This window comes from Pyrgilauda ruficollis, unplaced genomic scaffold (genome assembly GCF_017590135.1).
Source record: "Pyrgilauda ruficollis isolate IOZ18807 unplaced genomic scaffold, ASM1759013v1 scaffold2, whole genome shotgun sequence".
NCBI classification, from domain to species: Eukaryota; Metazoa; Chordata; class Aves; order Passeriformes; family Passeridae; genus Pyrgilauda; species Pyrgilauda ruficollis.
Window position 1 is genome coordinate 3,889,926 of NW_024519206.1, and position 14,401 is coordinate 3,904,326.

General features: G+C 55.8%; 2 protein-coding genes across 2 annotated transcripts in view; one reads left to right on the forward strand and one right to left on the reverse strand.

Moving 5' to 3' along the window:
- The first annotated feature begins 460 nt into the window (after positions 1–460).
- Positions 461–4,093, forward strand: DLX6 (distal-less homeobox 6). The gene is made up of 3 exons (XM_041466620.1): positions 461–931; positions 1,873–2,066; positions 3,842–4,093. Exons 1-3 carry the CDS (start codon positions 571–573, stop codon positions 4,091–4,093), a joined length of 807 nt encoding a protein of 268 aa, XP_041322554.1. The 5' UTR covers positions 461–570.
- Positions 4,094–12,730: 8,637 nt separating this feature from the next.
- Positions 12,731–14,401, reverse strand: part of DLX5 (distal-less homeobox 5) — a 2,217-nt gene continuing 546 nt past the window's right edge. Inside the window, exons 2-3 of the mRNA XM_041466592.1 lie at positions 13,284–13,468; positions 12,731–13,063 (exon numbers count right to left, since the gene is read on the reverse strand). Coding sequence (XP_041322526.1) covers positions 12,731–13,063; positions 13,284–13,468 — 518 coding nt within the window. The remainder of the gene's footprint in view (positions 13,064–13,283; positions 13,469–14,401) is intronic.

The window sequence follows — 14,401 nt, forward strand, 5'->3', positions numbered from 1 at the left end:
AAGGGGGGCGGGCGCGGGCTCCGCGCGCGCTGCCGGCTATGACGTCAGGGGGCCGAGTGACCAATGAGGGAGGCGCTGCCCTCCGGAGGCGAACCATTCGGCTCGCGCGCGTCCCTGCCCTTGGAGTCGGAGCGCCGGAGCCCCAACTTTCCCGGCTCCCACCTCAAACTGCCCCCACCCTCCACGCCCCCCCCCAAAAAAAGAAAAAAAGAAAAAAAAAAAAACAACACCCACCCCACGCGCTGGGGGGATGAAGGAAAAGAGCGGCGCAAAAAAGCGGCGGGAGTAGCCCGCCCTCCCCCTTCACACACCCCGCACACCGCCCTCCCCTTCCTCCCCTCCCTCAGTGAACGAGGCCCCTCGCACAACGGCTCCTTGGAGAGGAGGGGGGGAAGGAAAAAAAAAAAGGCGGAAAAGAAAAAAAAAAAAAAAGAAAAGAAATTAAATTAAATCACCGCCGCCTCTCCAGCGGTGCCGCGGCGGGTAAGGGGAGCGGCGGTGGCTGGGCAGAGAGGAGGCAGAGCGCGGGGGGCGAGCCGGGGAGCACCGCGCTCTCCCTCCCAAACTTTGATGATGACCATGACTACGATGGCTGACGGGCTGGACGCGCAAGACTCCTCTAAATCCGCCTTCATGGAGTTCGGGCAACAGCAGCCGCCGCCGCCGCAGCCGCCGCCGCCGCCCCACTCCCAGCAGAGCTCGCCGGCAATGGCCGGAGCCCACTACCCGCTGCACTGCCTTCACTCCGCCGCCGGCTCGCACCCGCACCACCAGCATCACCACCACAGCTCGCCCTACTCCGGCAGCGCCGGCTCCTACAACCACCGCTCGCTGGCCGCCTACCCCTACGTGAGCCACTCGCAGCACAGCCCTTACCTCCAGTCCTACCACAACAGCAGCTCGGCCAGCCAGACGCGGGCGGACGATGCAGGTGAGCCGGCACCGCTTCCCGAACCCGCTGCCAGCTTCTCCCCCCGCTCTCTCCATCCCCGGGCCTCTTCCCGGCCCCCCCTGCGGGCACCTGCATACGACCCCCGCCGTGCCCCCCGCTGCCGCCGAGGCAGGCGCCAGCCCTGGGTGCGCGGACGGCGGGGAGGAAAGGTGGGGGGTGCCGTTTCCGCGGCCCCTCCGCGGGCCTACTGCTGCGGTACCGGCGGCGGGGCCGCCGCGCTCCCTCCGCGCCAGCGGCGGCTGCTGGCGGTACCGCGGCGCTGCGCACCCGCGCTTTCCCCGCTCGCCCCGCGGCCGGCGGCGAGGAGCTGCACTCGGCGCTCCTTTGTTACGGCGGGACCGGCTTTAGGCAAAATTCCTGCTAACACCTGAGGAGTGAAAGTTTCCAGGCGAGCGGGTCGCATTCCGCTCGGGGGCCGTCTGATTTATGTATTTCTTTTTTTGCAGGGAGACGCACATATCCATCCAGAGGGGCACGGGAGGGGTGCGGGGGGGAAAGCATTGTTAAAAGTCTCGGACTGGTGATTCACTGACCACCAAACTGGCGACGCGAAGTCAATTAGCCGAGTAAAACCTGGATGGCCCTGGAACGAGGCATACCTTCGCAAAGCCAGCGCTGCACTTTAAATTTTAAAAAGTGTTTCCTTTTTGTTTTTTTTTTTTTTTTTTTTTTTTTTTTTTTTCTTCCCGGCAAGAAGGAGAGCTTGCCCACTAAGCCCGGCCAGCTGTTTTTTCTCCCGGTAGCTCCCAAGCGGCAGCCCGTGCCGCGCGTGCCTGTAAGGAGATGCAGCCTGTGTCTCCGCCGTGGGGTTAAACAGGCATCGGGACGGGCTTTGGTGTTTTCAGGAGCCGTCACAGCCAAAATACCCGCGTTTAATAGCTAAGGAGGGTGATGTTTCAGCTGTGTTGTTTTGCTTGCAGATCAGCAAAAAACCACAGTGATTGAAAACGGTGAAATCAGATTTAATGGAAAAGGGAAAAAGATTCGGAAGCCTCGAACCATTTACTCTAGTCTACAACTCCAGGCTTTAAATCATCGCTTTCAGCAGACTCAGTACCTGGCACTTCCAGAGAGAGCTGAACTGGCAGCTTCATTAGGACTTACCCAGACACAGGTAATTACTGGGAATTCCGAATCACTGAAATCCTGCTCGAGCAACAAAGGCCAAGCAAAGTATGATGCTCCCTAAACATTTTGGCCTCTGTCGGGAACGGTAGAAAAGGTAAAGCACACGGTTCCCATCTCTCTACGCTAGGACTTACCGCGGCAGAGATCGGGCAGCCGCAGAAGGAGCTGCAAGCTCCCTTCCCTCAGCCGACTGCGAGCAAGCGCTCCCTTTCGATGCCACACATAAGGTTAAAAATTGCCTATATTTTCGGATAATTCCAGCACTGAGATGCAATTGCCCAGCTGTGAACAGGAGAACAAAACAAAGGCAAGGAATCGCTGGGCCTGAGGTAGAGCTAAAAGCAAAGCTGCCTCGTCGCAACGCATATAGGTAGAGGGGAAGCAGGAACGCGTTAGGAAATACCTGTTAAATCAATAGTTAATTCACCCGGGATGACTAACGCAAATGCAGTGGTTAGCCTTGGGCAAAATGTACGGAAGGTGATAATAGATCTGAAGATCAAAGACAGCCGTGTACAAAATTATGGCAGGTTAAGCCATAGTTAAGTGTGGTTGGAGTAGCTGTGCCATTCTGCTAATTTAAGCTTGAAAGACATATGAGGCATTACAGGCTTACCAGGCTGGGGTTTGTGGAGAAGTGCATGGATAGATGGGATCAATCCGGGCAAAATGTTATCATGTGAATCTATGAGCCCAGCAAATAACTTCAGGATTTTATCAATGTCATTGGTAACAGTCTCTTCCAGACAGCGATTTTTAAATACTCGGCAAACATTAATGATGGGAATGGGCCTGATGGTTTTGCAAATGGGATTTTAGTATCCTCGGCATGCACGCTCTGTCTCACTGCTGTCTCTCTTTCTCGCTCGTATGCATAGATTTTTTTTCGGGGCCCGATCCTGGTCTTGCAGCTAGAGAAGTACCCCTGCTTATCCCCTAACATTATGATTGCAAAGTTTGAGAGGTCAAATACGCATGGGGAATTTGTTTTCTATGTTTGACTGATTAAAAAAAATACATTCTGTATTCATGTCTTACCTATATATAATTGCTATGATAATTCTGACCTGCCAGTGGGCCTGATCCTTGCACACCTTATCGAGTGCAAGCTCCCTCTTCGGGAGTTCTGCTGGGTTAGGAGCAGGATGAGACCCGAAGCAATGTTGATATGCTATTACTTACAGAGAAAATAAAAATATTATTTATTTAATTATGCATTTTAATATAAAGCCGCAATCCTGGTTCTATTATGCCTCCTTCCCTGCCACATCAGCATGGACTGCTTGACCTGATTGTGAGGATTTCAGAAGCACAATTTCTTTGTAAGATGCCCTTTGTCTATTGGCTCTTGTCTCCTGGCACAAAATCATATGATTGCCCATGTTTGACAACATTTTGCCCGAACGATCAAGTGACCTCCAAAATTCTGAATAAGGTGCTAAAACAGGAGACCTCAGAGCATGTGGTCTGCTCAGGGAAACAACAATCTGGCCTGCTCAGGGAAAACAACGTCCCAGGTTAAAACCTGCATCCCTCACGCTTTCCAGCTCTGCTCTGCCTCCCCTGTTCTCTCCAGCTGCATCCAAAGCCCGAGAGCAGCCGTAGCTACCTCTCCTTCCCCTCTCCCCATCCCCAGCTCCACACCTGACTGGCGTGTGCCCTCAAGACTTTCTCCAGATTAGAGCCCCGGCCCCCAGGGTCTTCCCTGCTGTGCCCTGGGCGCTGACGGCAGCCTAATATCTAATGCGTTTCGGTTTACAGGTGAAGATCTGGTTTCAGAACAAGCGCTCCAAATTCAAGAAGCTGCTGAAGCAGGGCAGTAACCCCCACGAGAGCGACCCTCTGCCCGGCTCCGCTGCCCTCTCCCCTCGCTCTCCGGCTCTGCCTCCAGTCTGGGACGTTTCAGCCTCTGCCAAGGGAGTCAATATGCCTCCAAACAGCTACATGCCTGGCTATTCTCACTGGTATTCTTCTCCACATCAAGACACAATGCAGAGACCACAAATGATGTGAATTGTCCAAGAGAAATAATCTCCCAAGAACGCCTCGTCTCGACATGGCAAGAAGTTCCCCTGCTTTGCCAAGCCGTGCCAGCTAACAGGCTCTGTGTGAACTTGTAGATGCGGCAAAAAGACAGAGTGGCTTTATTTTTTTTTTTTTTTAAGTAACCTCAGCGATTGATCTTGAACAGAAAGACACAATTTTCATTCTGGCGCACAGAAGACACTTCTCTTTAGGATATTTTCCTTTGGACTCCAAGGCACCAGCCTCTTTCTCTGTGGAGTATACGTCAAAACAAACTTTTTACAGACTTTGCCCACAAGAACCTGAATCTACCATGGCAGCCGTTTTTACTTGTTTAATGAGCTAAAGACATTACATGATGAAAGAGAGACTAGTCAAAGCTCCTTCATTTTTATTCACCAAATCCGAACTGGGGAAAGGATTAAAAGACAGAAGAAGCGATTTTTAAAAAATTAAGATGGGGGGGGGAGGGAGGGGGAAAGAAGAACTGGTTGAAAAAATGCAAATATACTGTAAGATTGGAACATTACCACGAAGCAAAATCTGCATGCTTTCTCAAAATGTAATGGGCTGCGGCTCAGAAGAAACCACCGTGTCTCACTCGAAGAGCCCCCTCATCCGCACCGACCCGCACCCGCACACAGCCGGACAGTCTCCCGGAGACGAGCAGCCAAGACAGAGCGAGGGATTCGCGGCCAGACCCGCCGCCGCGGGCTGGGGAAGGACGGTTCAGCGCTGCCCGGCGGCAGCCTCAACCACTGAGCGAGAGGGACCTTTCCCCGAGCAACCTTTCTGTATATATTGTTGAATTTTAGTTGTACATATACTTTGTATGTTTTTGTCTTCTTTCATATATAGAGTAAAAGCCACAAAACGCCCGCCTGGCTCCTATTTCTCTTCAGGTTAGCGGATCCCCACCTGCCCCGACTTGCCCCCCAGATCAGTCCGGGCAGAGGGATCCTTGTGCCCAGCTTGCCTGAGTGCACAGACACCCCTACAAAGCATATATCTGCAAGCAAAGAAAGAAAAGATGAAGTGGGGTGGGGTAGCTGGTGGTTTAGTTGGTTTTAAGGCTACGACTCAAAGACAGGAGGTACCGAGTCCACAAAGATACGCCTAGACGAAGTTCCTAATCACCCGGCCATTTCTGCTGCGATTTTACTGCTCCGCTGCTTAGCTGAGCTTTCTCGCCGAGGGAAAGCTCAGAGCCCTGTCTTTCTTCCCAAAGGTTGGAGACTCCAAATTATTAAGAAAGGAGGCGCCCTCCTTTGTTTCAAAGAGCAGACAATGCAAGCTGAGGAATGTTTTGCAAAGCCCTGAGAGGTGCCCAGGCACACAACACGCTGTCCAGCCAGCTTCAGCCGCACCGGCTTGTGGAAAGCACAGCAACAACTGACAATGAAAAGCCTTTTCCTCATCCAAGCTGGGTGCCCCATACTGCGAGAATTAATGGCTAGAGACCTGGGCATCCTTCAAATTATGAACCTTGAAACCACTGAGCCATTTATCAGAAGTCAATAGAGATCCTCAGAGTGCTCCATATAATGACAGCTACATACAGTCGTGCAAAAGGACAGTCACTATAATTAGACACAAAGCAAAGACTACTTACCAATATACCAGTTTTTTGGGGGGTGTTTTTTGGTTTGGTTTTTTTTTTTTTTTTGAGCAACTTCCACGCTCAGTCAGTCTTCAGAGTGCTTTAAAACCGATCAGTCTTGTCATTTTCTACCATTCGTATTGTTACATTAGGAAAAATGTTTTCTTTTCTTTTTTTCCCCTTCCCACTGTGAAACTTTGGGTTCAGAGCTCCCCAGGATCAATTCTGAACAAAGCCTCCAGCTGCAGTGCCATCCAATTTGAAGCAGACATTGGGGACAATTTAAGGTTTTTATCCACAAGAAGGTTTTTTTCCATTCTCTTAAATGCAGCCATAATTAGAGTAATTTTTCATGTAGCCCGCTGATTACAGCGTTTTTACCGTCAAAGATAATTACCTGTAATTTTCTTCCACTTTTAATACTAAAAAGCCATCTTTATTTAGATTCAGGAACAGGAAAGGCGAAACAAAAGAGGAAAATTATTCTGTTATTCATACACAAATTGCAGAGACGTAGGGCCTAAAATTGAAAATTAACCAAAATTATAATGCTGAAAAGAATGGAAGAGGCTTCAGAAGTACAGCTGGTAGTGGGGCTCACTGAATTATTCAAATGACACTGGAGAGAAAGCTACCATACATTTAAACCAACAGCATTGTGTGCATCTTTCAGAAAACCCCGCTTTACACCGCCCTCCCCCCCAGGCCGGCCCCTGTGCGGGCTCCCCCTCGCCTCGCACAAGGGCGGCGGTGCCCAGGCGAGGAGTCCCGCAGCCCGGGGAGCCCGGCCCGCCGCTCCGGCCCCCGCGGCCCCCGCAGGCGCTTTAACCCTTTCGCTGCGTGCTCCCGGCGGGCACGGGGCGGGGGAGCGGGGCTGCGCTGCCTCTCGTGGGCTTGCGGGGGGCTCGTCCTCCCCTGCACGCCGCGCGTGGGTGCGGCAGCGGAGAGCCTCCGGCTGCGTCGTGCCCTCCTCCCCCGCGAGTGACTCCTCAAATAGGCTCAGAAAAAGCTCAGACAACAAGCAAGCGAGCGAGCAAATAAACGATAACAATAATAATAAAAGCCCCATTAGCTTAGTGGCGTGGGAGAAGGTGGGAAAGGTAGGCCTTCCCGGGAGCGGGGTGGGAGTGAATGGCAGCAGCGGCTCCCACTCGCGCGGCAGCCGCCCCGGGAGACTCTCGTGAAACAGCGTCATCTATGGATGGAGCAGCGGCAGCTCCCCACGCCAGCACCAAACCTGCCGCCGCCGGGCTGCCAGCGCCGGCTCCGCCAGCGCCGGCTCCGCCACCGCCCCGGGGCCGCGGAGAGCTGCGGAAAGGCGCGGAAAGGGGGCGGAAGGGCGCGCTGCCGCGGCCCCGCTGCGGGCACGGGCGGACGGGGCTGGCCCGGGGTTCGCACGGTTTCTCCGCCGGCCGCCGAGTCCCGCGCCGCCCCTCCGGCAGCCCGTCCCGTCGGGGCTCCCGCCGCATCCCGCCGCCCCCGGCAGCATAGGGGGAAAGGGAGCGCTTATCTGTCGGGGTCCGGCCGGGGAGGTAAACCACCTGCGCGAGAATGACCGCCAGTGTGGGGGAGCAAAGACGGAGCGTGCCTCGACGGGCAAGGCGCGGAGCAGCCACAAACCAACCCCAAACCCAAGCGAGCCCCAAAACTTACCCCTCTGAAAATCTGCTAAGCAAGGATCGGGGTCTAGAAATCTGCACTGAACAGAAGCAGTGGTGAATATTTTTCTGAGTCTCAGGGCAGAAGCTCTTTCTCTATATTCTTGGTTGAGTGAGCACATCCAGGTGTGAAATTGTTTGCACACCCCAGCACCTCTTATATTGCCAGCAAAATTAGCTGTTATTACTGTCACTGTTTAGTGATGGTTAGCTTGATAAAAAAAACCTGCTGTAATCAAGACCTGGCGCATCTTTGCAAATTACAGATAATTGTAAACGTCCAGATTATGATAATAGCATCCTAATCCAGCCTGCAATATAATTATTACAGAGTGTTACATCTGAAACTGTCCAGTAGGGCTAATTCTGCCATTATTTAGACCCTATTTTTGCACTGCAAATGGGTTGCTGAGTTGAAAATGTACGATTGTAATTTCACGGGGCACTCAATGAGTAATGGTATAGGGAGGGAAAAATACAAAAGTGAAATGTGAACAGTAGCGATCAAATCAAACTCTGAAGGACAAAAGACTGTTTGATTCATAGGGAATGAGAAGAGCGGGAATTAAGAAAATAGCAAATCAGTGGTCTGCAGCGTTACGTGTCCAAATCTCAACGACTGCGAGCCTGATGTGCAGTCAGGGACTGCTGGTTCGGCTCCCGCCTTGCATCAGTCCGCCTCTCGGCTCGGCTCTTCCCGGCAGCCTCTCCCCGGCACCCGAAGCATCCCCGACCTCCCCACCCATCCCCAAACGAGGGCTCGCCATTGTCTTTGTGCCTCCCCTCAGGTGACTGAACGTCATTTTCGGGCAAGAAGCCTCGGGAGCTTCGGAACCGGGCGGAGGAGAGCGCGGGGTGCGGGATGCCAGCGCGGGGTGCGGGATGCCAGCGCGGGGCACTCTCCGCGGCTGGCTGTGGAGCCGGCGGCCTTTTGCGCTCCCGCGCACCCGCTGGACCGATCCTCAGGGGTCCTTAGGGAAATTATCACAGAACCGACTCAATTGTAATTAATTAATCAAAAGAGCCTGGCTAACAGGACTACCTGCAGCTAGCGAGGTTAACTCACTGGGCTAGTTGGCTTTCGATTCCTGATTAACTTTTATTAACCCCGGACACGAAATACACAAACCCGCTTCATTTTTTAATGACCTAAATCATCAAAGCGCGGTTGCCGCCGGACCGGTTGGTCTCCGGTTGGTCTCCGCAGGGTCCAGATGAGAGGAGGGGGCGCCCGGGGCCGGCCCCATGGGCAGGAGCGCTGCCTCCCCGGCCCTTGCTGGCCTCTCCCGACCGCAGCCGCTCCTGACAGCCCGCAGTCTAACTCCGCGCCCTTTTCTCCGTGCGCATTAGTAAAAACCAGGAGACTAAAAGAAAGCTCAGTGGATAGCGCGAGGAGAAAACCCTACAAAACGCGTTGTGCGGTACGTATCGATGAGACCGTAAAGATCTCCTGGAATGGAGGGCCAGCTCCGCAAGCAGGCGGATGATGCCGCTGCAGAGCACGAAGCCGGGTCAGCATCCGGCCCGGAGAGGCTGGCTGAGCCGTCCTGCAAAGCCCAGGCTGAGCTTTAGACAGCCTCTCCGGGAGAGCCGAGGGGCAGGCAGCAGCGGGAGAGGAGCGAGAAGCCACCCCCAAGCTCTTCTTCGCCAAATGCCCAGTCTGTGGCAGGGGCCGGCACTCTGGGCCCTCACCTGAAGGAGGTGAGGGAGCCACGAGTTTTACCCGCGGCTTTGAAGGTCGTGTCAGTGGAAGGTGCTCTCACAGACAGCCGGGGCATGGGTGCGTGGCGGGATTTATCAGGTCTGTATTCCAGGCAGATAAACTATTGTTTATCATCCTCCCCGAATCACGTATAAATAGAGACATCACTGAACAAAGAGAACTATTTAACTGATGCAACACAGATCTTCCCTTAAAAAAGGAGAGAGAAAGAGAGGCTTAATGTAAACTTCGCGTTTCCTATTTTCGCGGCTCTTATCTGACTTATAAAACAGGTTATTGAGTTACTGCAAGCAATCGCTTAAAGGACTGAAAGCAAGAAGAGGGGGTTCCCACACCCCCCCGGCCCGATTTTCCTGAAGCAATAGATCTCCTTTCCTTAATCCACAACCGAAACACCTAAAGTCTGTCAGTCGCAAAATTGCGTGGCAGAAATCTTTAATTGATGCCACATGTGGGATGCACTCTGGGGACGCAGCGCTGCCGGCGGTGGAGCGGGCAGAGCGCGGAGGCCCGCGCAGGCAGCGCGGCCGCGGGGGAGAGAGCGCACGGGGGAGACCGAGGGGGGTAAGAGGGCGACAGGAACGCCTGACAAGCCGGCTGCCCTGCCGCGGTGACAGGTTGGAGAGGGTGTTTTTTCTTTCCCCGGGAAGGCGCGGGAGGGAAACTGAGGCGCTCGGCGACGAGACAGCGCTTCCCGGCTGGAGGCTCTGCCCGCGGGCGGTGCGGGCAGATGCCCGGGCAGGAGCGGGGGGCTCGGGCAGAAGGGGAAGGTGCTCCTCCCGCGGCCCTAGGTGGGGGTGGCGGGCACTGAGTGTGTCTGGGTGTGGGTGATGTAGGTGTGCGTCCCAGCCGGGGGCTAGCGCAGCCGCGGGTGGATTTGCTGTGGGTGTGAGAGCCCCAAGGGGGGCAGGCAGTGTCAGGAGCTCTCGATCTGGGGAAGTGGGGGCTGTCGGCTGCTCTGTGCGTGTGTGTCTGTGTGTCTGCGTGCCTGTGTGTGTGTGTGTGTGTGTGTGTGTCAGGCCCTGTGGCTCAGCCCTGGAGCCGCTCGGCACCCACAGGAATGTGGCTCCTCTCGGCTCCCCGAACTGCCCCGGCTCCACATGGAAGTGGCCGCCAGGAAAACAGAAGGGAGGGGAAGAGGGGGAGGGGCGGGGAAAGCCCCGAGCCAGCAATGCGCCGAGCCCAAACCCAGCATCAGACAAAGGACAGTTCATGCCATCCCTTTCCCGGGGAAAAAGGGGGGAGGCCTGGCCCAGCTAGGCTCCCTCCGGCCGCAGCCGGAGCCCAGGGGGGTGCGCCCAGGCGGGAAGAGGCGCCGGGCTGTGCCTGCTTGTGTGTGCGGGGACAGAGGGGACAGGAGCATCCCCCCTGCCCGGGGCTCTCCCGGAGGGGCGGGCGGCCGTAGACTCTGGCTGTTCATTGAGGTCGGGGCCACTCGACGGGGAGCCCCGGCGAGGGCATTTCTTATCCTCTCTAGGGGAGGGATGCCAGGCTTTTCCCGACCTGCCCAACACCAACCCGCTCTGGGAGGAGGAGAAATTAAGCAGGGAGGGGGACCGGCATGGAAACTAAGCAGAGCTGACTCGGCTGGCTTGGAGAGGCGAGCGATGCCTAGTCCAGCGGCCGCGGCGTGAGTTCCCATTTCTGCCCGGTATGCCGCTTGCCGGCATTCCGCCTTCCCGGAGCTGTTTCTGCGCTGTCCGTCCGGGCCGTCCCGGCCTCGGCAGGTTACCGTAACCCAACAGCTCCGCTGCAGCTCCTCAAAGAAAGGGGTGGGTGGACCCACCTGGGAAATTGATTTCCACCTCCTGTGTCCAAACCTTTCTGCAAAGGGAAGTGACCTCCGGGAGGGGAGAATTTCTTACTGCAGGTTGAATGCTTGTCTAGAGGGAAATGAGGAAAAGAGCGGAAGAAAATGAAAGGGTCAAGTTTTAAAAAAATTTTTTGCACAGGATGGAAGTGAGCAGAAGAGATGTGTCGCGGGAAGTCCCTGAAACCTTGCGAGTTAAATGAGCAGGAGACGGTCACCAGAACGGCGGAAGGGATGGGAACGGCGGGACACCGGGGCAGGGCGGCCGCTCTCCGGCAGCGGGCAGGGGTGGGCAGCCGGCGGCCGCCCCCGCCGCCCTGCCTCCGGCAACCCCGCACCCTCCCCGGCGTGCAGGGAGCACAACTGAACAAACTGGTCTATTGTACTGCAAGACATTTACCAACCCCCAAACCTGCTGCAAAACAGCAAACGCGGGCTTCTTTCTTTAGGGAGAAAACTGCGCAAACCACACTCACGCACACGCACAAAACATGGCAGGCAGGAGAGAGAAAAGGAGGGGGAGGGCAGAGGGGAGGAAGACTGGAGATAGGTAAGTGCGCCCCAGGGCAGGAGCGTGCCTTTTCAGGCCTCGCCTCCCCCCTTTCCAGCACTCTCCCCGCCAGCCTCAGCTGCCAGAGGGGCATCTTTCATCTCGGGGATCCTTCCAGCGCCGCCTTTGGCACGTTCACTGCTGTACCCCGCACGGCGGTGAATTACCACTGCCCCCTAGGATGGGGGTCCCCGTGGGAACGTGCGGTACCGCGGGGGCCCCGCGGGCCAGGATTTCGACTGGAAGAGAGCCCGTGCTCTGTGCGAGTGCTCCGCGCCGGTGGGCAGCACTCCGGCCATTCGCCCAAGCCGTGCCTCCAGCACTGGGCAGCGCTAGCGACTGCTCTGACGCAAGGGTTTTTCCCTAAATCGTGTAGAAATAAAACAAAACCAATAAAAGTACCTCTGAAACGTTCCTCCTTCAGTCGAAGCCGCCGCAGGCTTTTAGCAGGAGCGAGGGGAGCGGGGCCCTCATTTTATTCTTTTCTCATATTTAGTGGCTCCCTTTGACGGAAACGTAATTTGTATAATTAGCCGAGCGCACACGGGCGACTGATGGGCTGTGGAGTGTGCAGCTCTCGACGCTAATTGCTCTCAGGAAAGGATTCAGGGCGGCTTAAGGCGAGAGATTCGCTTTCTCGCATCAGGATGGGCAGCTTTCCCTTCAGCTTAAAGCACTCTGCAGTAAGATGTACGCGGTCTTGCCAGAACCCCTTTCCCAGCGGGGAGAGAGCACCGCCGCCCCTCGGCTCGCCCGTGGGTACCTGCAAGGGCCAGATCCTGCCAGCACACCCGGACTGTGGTGGCACTGGAACAGAATGTGAACTCCCAGCTCCCATCCTCTTTCCTCACTTTCTTTCTGCAAGCAAATTAGTATTATATTTTTTCCTCTTATTAATAGAAGAAGGGGTAATTTGGAAACATTTCTCTTGGTCGAAATAATTTTATTTTATTCAGAATATACAGTTTAATTCCTCTATCTACAATTATTTACAGGGTTAAAATAACATTGAAAAAAGTCTCTGGAAAAGTTGAGGTCATAGATTTCAAGGCACCAATGATAGTGTCCACAGCTGAGCCAAAAAACGTCCGTATTGTATAAAAAAGGGTTTCCTTTGAAATGCAATAAGTTACATGCACAAGCTTTACACATTTTAATCTTTTTGTTTGTTTCTTTTCCCTTTTAAAAATTCCCCATATGCATTCCTTTCGTTATTATTCCTTAACAGTAAAACACAGGAGTCCAAGGAACAACAAAAAAAAAAAAAAAAAAAAGGGTCAGGCTCTAATAAATCGTCCCAGAGGCCAGCGCTAACGGGTGCTGTAGGGAGCCGTGGGGTTGGAGATGGGAGCTGATGGAGTTGGCAGCGGGGTACCAGGAAGTGGAGTTCTCCAGGTAGCTGGATGCAGGGGACGGGTTGGAGTTTGGAGGGTGAGCGTGTGAGTGGGCATGGTGGCTGAGGGAGCGGGACGAGCCCTGAGGTTCCCAAACCGCAGGTGACTGTGGAGAGTTGCAGGCCATGGGGTCGCTGGAGCTGGGGCTGTGCTCCGGAGGCATCTCCCCGTTTTTCATGATCTTCTTGATCTTGGATCTTTTGTTCTGAAACCAGATTTTCACCTGGGAGCGGGGCGGGAAGAGAGAAGGGAGGAAAGGGGGAGTGGGGAGGGAAAGCGACACCATTAATGCCCGCCTGGCAAGCCGGTGCTCCGCGGCTGCGGTGCCCCGCCGCCCTCCCGCCCCTCCGCGGGGCCGATCCAGCCCTTCCCGCCGCGCCGGGCCGAGCCCGGGTTCTGGACCCGCCGGGCCGAGCCGAGTCGAGCCGAGCCGCTCGCGGTACCTGTGTTTGCGTGAGTCCCAGGGAGGCTGCCAGCTCAGCCCGCTCGGGCAGGGCGAGGTACTGGGTCTTCTGAAACCTCCTCTGCAACGCTGCCAGCTGAAAGCTGGAATAAATAGTCCGGGGTTTGCGCACTTTCTTTGGTTTGCCGTTCACCATCCGCACCTCGGGTTCCGCCACCTCCTTCTCTGCACGGGCGCAAGAGCGGGAGAGAGACGCAGACGTTAAGTTCGGGACAGGCTCCGCTCCGCGCCGCGCAGCCTGCGCCGCCGGGGCGGCATCCCGCCCGCGGGCCGGGCCGGGCAGCGGCGCCGGCCCGACGGGCCCCTGCGGCTCCCCCCGGGGCTCCCGCAGCCGCTCCCCGCGGTGAGACGGGGGGGGAACCCGCTCCCTCCACACCGGCCTCGGCCACCCCCGGCCCTCCTCCTCCGCCTCCCACGCCAGCCCCGGGCATCCTGCCGGGCGCGCAGCGCTGCGCGGGCGGGAGCGCAGGGCATGCGCGGCCGCCGCGGGCGTTGGGAGGATGGTTGGGGCCCTGCTGGGAAGAGCTCTGTCCGGAGCGAAGTCGGACCCAAGGAATCGACCACTTCTTCCGCACAGCCGCGCCATCCCCCTGCCGCCGCCGGCGTGTCCCCAAGCGCCGACGCGACCGCACTCGTCCCAGCCAAACCCCAGCCGCTTGGCTTTACCACGGGGTTGTTTATTTTTTTTTCTCCTCCCTGACCCCTTTTTTTTTTTTTTTTTTTTTTTTTTTACCTACAGCAAGTTACAAAGAAGTAAAGCACTAAAACCGCGACGCTTTCTGGTGAAAAACCCTCTCGGCTTCGCAGCCCCGCCACTGCTGGTCTCCCCCTCCCAGTCTCCTCCCCCGCCCCTCCAGCACAGGGGGAAGGAAACTTTCTTCAACACCGCGAACCTGAGTTTGAGACACGCAACAAGGCTCGGCTATTTTCTCCCTCTTCCTGCGGGGGAAGGAGGAGGGAGGTAGCCGTAGGGGCCCGGGGGCAGCTGACAGAAGCGCTAAAGCACTAGTCCTGCAGTTTACAGTTTAGATCATGCGGGCTGGTCAAAAGAAGTAGACCAGTAAACCAGTTCTCCACTTTTTTTTTCCCCTCCCAGTT

What these genes read in the sequence shown, in the direction of transcription:
- DLX6 (XM_041466620.1), top strand. Translation starts at nt 571, where the DNA reads ATGATGACCATGACTACGATGGCTGACGGGCTGGACGCGCAAGACTCC. An exon ending in GACGCGGGCGGACGATGCAG is followed by an intron (nt 932 to 1,872) that starts GTGAGCCGGCAC and finishes TTTTGCTTGCAG; the next exon opens with ATCAGCAAAAAACCACAGTG. An exon ending in TAGGACTTACCCAGACACAG is followed by an intron (nt 2,067 to 3,841) that starts GTAATTACTGGG and finishes TTCGGTTTACAG; the next exon opens with GTGAAGATCTGGTTTCAGAA.